The sequence below is a fragment of the Humulus lupulus genome, chromosome 8 (assembly GCF_963169125.1).
Source record: "Humulus lupulus chromosome 8, drHumLupu1.1, whole genome shotgun sequence".
NCBI classification, from domain to species: domain Eukaryota; kingdom Viridiplantae; phylum Streptophyta; class Magnoliopsida; order Rosales; family Cannabaceae; genus Humulus; species Humulus lupulus.
The window spans coordinates 10,084,398-10,091,203 of NC_084800.1; the positions used below are offsets into that span (position 1 = coordinate 10,084,398).

Sequence of the window (6,806 nt, forward strand, 5' to 3'; positions counted from 1 at the left end):
TGAGATGAAGAAGTTTGCTTTTGTGAAAGTGTTGTGGCAAAGAACTAGATGTGTGATGCGGGCAGTTTTGAAAGATAGGAACGCCATATATGATTGTGTTCCTAGGAAAGCTGATGGATCACTGGATAACTACAGTTATAAGTGTTATGGTTTCCCTATTGCTTTCCTTATATGGATATATGACACAATTCCCTCTTGTTCTCAAGCTTTGTGTAGACGGGTTAATTGTTTGTTTCCAAGGATTCTGAATTGGACAAGCAGGGGAAGTGTGTCATATCAGTATTTGGTTGATAACGTTCTGTTGGAGGAAGAGGTATTGATTTTGTTTTTTTTCTCAATTTTTTTTTTTCGTTTTCTTTCTATTTTTTATTATGTTTGTTTTATAGTTGGGTAACTAGTTACTTTGTCACAGTTATTTTTGTGTTGCCTGTTTTTTTTAAAAAAAAATTGATTCTTGCAGTATGATGTTAATGTCATAATGCCTACTACTGAAGAAATGAGACTGCCTATTCTGAGAGGGTTGTCTTTTGAAAGCAAGTTTTTGCCGACAGATCCACCCGATGACGATGCTGCTAGTTCCTCAGATATGCATCAGGATCTTATTGCCATTCAATCAAAATTGGTTGAAGTGCAAGATTCGCAGAAGTCTATATTGATTGCAATTTCTGAATTGAAGGCAGCCTTTGCATCTGATTTTGCTTCTGTTATATCTTTGTTGGATGGTATTAAGGCATCTATGGCAGCAGCTGGTAATCATAATGTTGGTGGAGAGTTTGAAGATCCTATGCATGCTGAGGCTTCTTCGGAGGTAACTGGTTTCTGTTGTGGTGTGTGTTTCCCTTTTATGATGTCTATTTTGTTTAAAAATTGATGGTTTTTGTATTTTTTAGGATTTTTTTTATGGCCATTCCTCTGGGGGTTACCAAAATGTTGATATTGGTGAGGAGTTGGGGGCTGATTTGGAGCATTCCATTCAGATTGCTTCACAATTTTTTTCTACTGCTAAAGTAAGATCTTATTTTCGTTTTTTGTTTTGTTTAAGCAATTGGTTTTTTTCCTCCGTGTTTTCTTGTTTGTAATGTAGTATTTTTTGTATATTTTTATTTCTTTTTCAGGAGCCAATTAAGGTTGACTCAAGTGTATGCTCAAGTCCTCAAACTCCCACATTTTATGTCTCTAATGCAATATGGAGAGTTATTAATGATTCAGTTGAGAGGCCACTTAAAGAGAGTAGTTCTTTGGAGGATAAAAGTAAGTGGTCCATTGTGAAGTATGATGATGCACAAGCAGTTGATACTGGACTGATTTTGGGAAGGAAAAGGCAAGCGAAGCCAAGCGCTGTTGTAAAATCTCCTTTCTTAACAAAATTTGGATCTTCTGAAGTTGGAGTGAAACAAAAAAGAAAGAGGACGATATTGGATAATATTTGTCCATTTTCCAATGAACTTGGTGATAATCACACTAAAGAACAGCTGTCTGAGTTTGATTCCTGGATTAATCATGGTTTGAAGAAAAGGAACAAGTATGTATAACCATTATTTGTTTTAAAGTTTGTTATATGTGTAATATGTATGATTAATTTGTTAAGCTTTTTATTTTGTTTTTTATTGTATTTTTCAGGTTTAAAAAATATGATGATAATTCTGTGGACCCACCAATTAATTTCACTTTTGTTCATATTTCTGAGAAGGCTTGGTTTCATAGCCTTTATTTCTCTGGGCAATTCGTTGATTCATCGGTGAGATTCTCGCTTTTTTAATTTATCTGGTTTTTCATGTTGGAGTTTTTTTTTTTTTTACAAGGTAATAAGTCTGGTGATCTATTTTATGCTATATATTATGATGTTATTGGGTACCCAGTTACCTTACTGTTTGCTTTGTTGTAGTTCATTGGGTAACTGGTTACCCAATCATTGTAACTGGTTTTTGTGTTGATGATGGTTACCAGTTTCCCCTGTGTTACAAAGTTTTATTGTCTGTCATAGTAGATTTGTTTCTACCCATATCATTTTATAATCATGTATTTTATTTATTATGCAGCATATTGATGTGATGATGTATTACTTGAGGAGAAAGGTTAAATTGTCTACAGATTTGAAGATAAGAGTATCTACGACTGACACTTGTTTTGGGCAAAACATAGTGTTTATGTATGAAGATTTTAAGAAAAAAGGTAGTGGCGCATTTAAAATAGATGAGAGATGTGTTGCTTTGAAGATAATGAAGGGGGAATCCATGTTTTGTGCAACTCATTGGAATTTGCTTGATGATGTTGTCATGCCTGTTAATGTGAATGGTCTTATGCACTGGATTTTGTTGCACTTTAATGTACAGCAGAGATCTCTTACGGTGTATGATTCAATGTCTGGTGCAAAGCATGAAAATCAGACTTTACTTGTCGTTGAGGCATTTGCTGTTTTGATTCCTCTTCTTCTGGAGATGATTGATTTCTATGTTCGTAAAGATATTCATCTTGATGTTAGCCTGTATGATGTGGTAGAGAATGAGGCTTTGAAGTTGAGCATTGCTAAAGGCATTCCTCAACAGACTGATTGGTTAGTTTGTTTTTTTTATTTTTTTTTTTTTTTTGTGTTCTGTTTTGTTTATATGTTCTTAGTTGTTTTTTTTTTCTTTTATCTATTATGCAGTGATTGTGGGGTGTTTTGTACTTATTTTGCTGAGCAAATAATTCTTGGGAAGGAGAATGAGATGCCTAAAAATATTGATGTTCGTCTCCTTCGTAAAGACATTGCTGTCAGCTTGTACTATCATGGAAAGAACAAAGAACTTGAGGGATACTTAACTAGTGATGAGTTCACTGATAAGCTTCTGGAGAGGAGACAGAAAAGAATGAAAATTGCTGCATAGGCTTTTAGTGATATTATATTTCTTTTGGTTTTTTATCTTTTCTACAACTGTAATTGAATGATGAATCAATTTCTAGTTTAACAGTTAGCTTTTTAATTTTCTTCTTATGTAAAACATTGGGATTCTTAAGGTCATTTTATATATACATATTAGTATATCGTTTTGTTAATTCTTTTGCTGTAAGCTTTTTGGAAGAATGATTTAGAGGGTAACCAGGTACCCAGGTTGTTTATTTTCTAACATACCAAGGGTAACTGGTTACTTAATTGTTTTTATTTTAATTTTTTCCCCATTGGTTTGTTGTTTGTTAATTACATTTATTAATATATATTTTAGATAACACTTTAAATCAGGTAGCTAGTTTTCTGTTTGTTTTTGTATTTTTTTCCACTGTTTTATGGAATAACTTGAGGGAAACTAGTTCTTAGTTGGGTTGTTTAACTAATTTTATTGGTGATATTTGAGGGTAACTAGGTACTCAGGCTGTTTGTTTCCTAATATACCGAGGGTAACTGGTTACTTAAGTTTTTTTTTTTTCCCTAAGCTTGTCTTTTTTATAGTTATGCAACCAGTTTATTAAATTAATATTAAAGTAACTTTAATATTATATATAGACAAGTTTGTGATAGAAGAAAGTAAAGGTTTTAATTCTTTTTTTTTTTTTGGGGTTCTAGATTGTTATAGTGGGGTAATTTACCTTGTATTGAAACTTCAGGGTAACCAGTTACCCATATCGTTGTTTTTGTTGTTAATTATTGGTAACTGGGTATGATCATTTTTTTTCCGTCATGGTTTATTTATAGTGATTGTAGCATTGAAAAATAGAAGCAAACAAATCCAAGAAATTATTTTGAAAGGATTTTATAAGTTCGCATAACCAATCAATGTGTTTCAATTTGAAACAATCTTATTAAAATTCTGAATGATACTTGATGAATATGAAAGTCTCTCTTTCAATGAGTAAAGCTATGAAAGGTTTGTTTTGCTGTAGAATGTGAGTCTATGTCTTTGGCTTTTTCTGTTTATTTGGCTTCTGAAATGGAGGATTCCTGCAAGTCTTCCTGTTATGTCCTGGTTGTGCACATTTCCCACAGGTGATTATTACCTTATTTTCCCCTCTTGATCTTATTCGTTTCTTTCTTGGTCTTCCTGCAGGGATTGTTGAATTTGGAGGCAGCACTAGTATGTCCAAGTGTTGTGGGAGATTCCATTCATCTTTATGGGGCAAAGGATGAACATTTTCTTGATACAATGCTTTCAACGTTTCTGTTCTGTAGAATTTTGCACAATAATCATAGACACTCAAGTTTCTTTTTGCAATGACAGCTACTGCATGGCCACAAGGTATTTCATCTTCTTGGAACCTATTGCAAGTGCATGTTCTATTATGTATATTTACTGTGAAATTTATCCCCTTTTGATCACGAACTTGGTATTCTATTGTGTTGAAAGGCAAGACCTAAAAATAGTTTGTCATGAATTAGAATCAGATAATAAACATTTTAACTAGACTTAAGATTTAAAGTAACTAGTTATGCTTCTGTGTAAAAAAAAATTCCTGTTTTTATGGAAGGTAACTGGTTACCATCAATTGACAGAATAAGGATTTGTAAGAATATGTTTAGTTGCATACCTCATACTTCATTTTTGAAACAATGTCATGTCTCAATTCATTTTCTGTTGCTGTAGAGACTTTTGTGAATGTTCCATTTGCATTATTTGAGTTGTTCCAAACCCACTTTTGAACCAAACTTCTAAGGCATTCAACCAAGATATCAATGGGGAGATTTCTTGCAGCTTTTAGTGCAGCGTTGAGTGATTCTGCGATGTTGGATGTCATCATGGTGTATCTTTTTGTTGGCGAGTATGATCTTGCCCAAGTTTCATACTTGGCTTTTTCTAAATAGGGCCTAATGCGTCTATCAATTCTATCAAGGCCTTTCATGTAGTTTTCACATTCTGTCTGTGTGTATGCTTTTGCTGCTGCAATGAATTTCATTTGTAGTTCTTCTCCATGGCTCCCATACTTGCCTTTCAAATTATTGAGTAAGTGAAACATGCAAGCTCCATGGAAAGCATTTGGGTACACCATATGTACTGCATTGTCTATGCTCTTATGTCTGTCAGAAACTATAGCCAATCCTGTGGAGTACAAATATTTTAATATAAAAAAACAAAAACTAAGTATTTTTCAATTTTTTTTTTATTATTATTTTAGTGAAGGTAACCAGTTACTTTGGTCAGATTCTAAAAGAAATAGCATGTATTTGTGTATTTTGTTTTGGTAAAATGTTCCTATTTGTTTGAAAACAAGAATATATCGTTGAAGCTATCATACCTTCGGGTTCTCCATAGGTTTCTCGCAGTTTGGAGAAGAACCATAGCCATGAGTTATCATTTTCGGAGTCTGATATTCCAAAAGCCAACACGAAAATGTTGTTGTTTGAATCTAACGTTGATGCTGAAAACAGGGTACCACCATGTGCATTTTTCAAAAAAGTTCCATCAACAACAATTATAGGCCTCAAGTATCTCCAACCCTTGATTGAGTTAGAGAAAGCTATGTATAGGTATTTGAATCTATCTTCCTTGTCTGTGAGTAGGTGTGTTATTGTTCCTGGATTTGCTTTCTTCAACATGTAAAGATATATTGGTAACTTCTGATATGAATCATCGGGGTTCCCTCTTACTAGACGCAAAGCTTTCTCTCTTGATCTCCATGCTTTTGTGTATCCCATAGTTACTCCAAAGTCATCATTCATATCATTCATGATGTCATTTGGAGTGTAATTTCTTTTGATTGACTTGTACTTATTCTTTATTAATTCCCCAACTACGATGCTTTTTGCTTGCCTATGGTCTTCCAAAACAATTTCAACAGAGCAAGTGTGATTTGGATTGCATTTCCGTACCTTGAATAAATCTTGATTTCTGTACTTAGATGCTCTCACCAACCAGTAGCATTTTTCATCTGCGCAAGTAACTAGGTACTCTCTAGGTTCTGATATTTTTGTTTTGAACTGGAAGTTATGCAGCATTGCATAGTAGCTAAGGGCTGATTTGACTGTGTTCTTATCCTTGTAAATTTGTCCTTGCTCTATTGTGTTCACTCTGTAATCAGATATTACAAGTTGGATTTCATCCAACTTCTTTTTTCTTTTTGTATTGTCCTCAATTATGAAATCAGCTACTTCTTCAACAAAATGGGGTATGTATGACACATTTATGCCCTCATTTATTGTGCTTGACATTCCTTCTTCAAGTAACATTTGTTCATTGATGGAAGCTTGATTTGCTTGCATTAATAATGTCCCCACCTCCATTTCTTCTGTTGTAGCTTTTTGATTTGCTAGTAGAAGAAGGCCATTTTCATTGTTTGATTCTTGAATTATAGTGACACACAATGGTAAGTATGTTATTTTAGTAGCAACTTTTTTCTTTATTTCCAGGAAGAAAAACACTGAATTGTCTGTTACAACCTTCATTGGTGGTGTTCCTTTTTCTACTTGATAAGAAACTTCAATAGTTGCTGTATTTTCCTTTATCTCCTTTTTTATCAAATTCACCAAGTTGTCAAGAGAACAATTTGGTGGTATTAATATCCCAGACATTGTGTATCCTTGGTACTCGTTGTTTTCATTCCAATTGCCTCCATATTGAACCAAAGAAGTAATATTGTCCATATCTGTAATATTTGGCAATTTTTTAAGCAGTTAGTTGGTTCTAAATGGGCTAGGTAACTGGTTAACTTAATATTTAATCACATATTCTCCTGAAACATTTAGCTTTTGTAGGGTAACTGGTCACACTTAGTTTTATATATTTTATGTTTTTCAAATTAGTTATATATATTGATTGTTGTTGCAGGGTAACTTGTTACACTTAGTTTTACACATTGTTTTTTTTTTTTTTTGCAGGGTAACTGGTTACCTTAATAAT

General features: G+C 33.4%; 2 protein-coding genes across 2 annotated transcripts; one reads left to right on the top strand and one right to left on the bottom strand.

The window, feature by feature from the left end:
- Nucleotides 1-1,133: 1,133 nt before the first annotated feature.
- LOC133793483 (uncharacterized) lies at nt 1,134-3,717 on the top strand. Its single transcript, XM_062230825.1, has 2 exons — nt 1,134-2,554; nt 2,648-3,717. The coding sequence occupies exons 1-2, from the start codon at nt 2,034-2,036 to the stop codon at nt 2,865-2,867; spliced, it is 741 nt and encodes a 246-aa protein (XP_062086809.1). The 5' UTR covers nt 1,134-2,033; the 3' UTR covers nt 2,868-3,717.
- A 150-nt stretch (nt 3,718-3,867) lies between these two features.
- LOC133794994 (uncharacterized) lies at nt 3,868-6,550 on the bottom strand. Its single transcript, XM_062232448.1, has 3 exons — nt 5,206-6,550; nt 4,501-5,009; nt 3,868-4,326 (listed from the first exon to the last, which is right to left on the bottom strand). The coding sequence occupies exons 1-3, from the start codon at nt 6,548-6,550 to the stop codon at nt 3,868-3,870; spliced, it is 2,313 nt and encodes a 770-aa protein (XP_062088432.1).
- Between the last annotated feature and the right edge of the window lie 256 nt (nt 6,551-6,806).

Coding starts and splice junctions, on each gene's coding strand:
- LOC133794994 (XM_062232448.1), bottom strand. CDS start 6,550: ATGGACAATATTACTTCTTTGGTTCAATATGGAGGCAATTGGAATGAA. Junction 5,010..5,205: donor AACCTATGGAGAACCCGAAG/GTATGATAGCTT, acceptor TGTACTCCACAG/GATTGGCTATAGTTTCTGAC. Junction 4,327..4,500: donor TTTCAAAAATGAAGTATGAG/GTATGCAACTAA, acceptor AACTATTTTTAG/GTCTTGCCTTTCAACACAAT.
- LOC133793483 (XM_062230825.1), top strand. CDS start 2,034: ATGCAGCATATTGATGTGATGATGTATTACTTGAGGAGAAAGGTTAAA. Junction 2,555..2,647: donor ATTCCTCAACAGACTGATTG/GTTAGTTTGTTT, acceptor TCTATTATGCAG/TGATTGTGGGGTGTTTTGTA.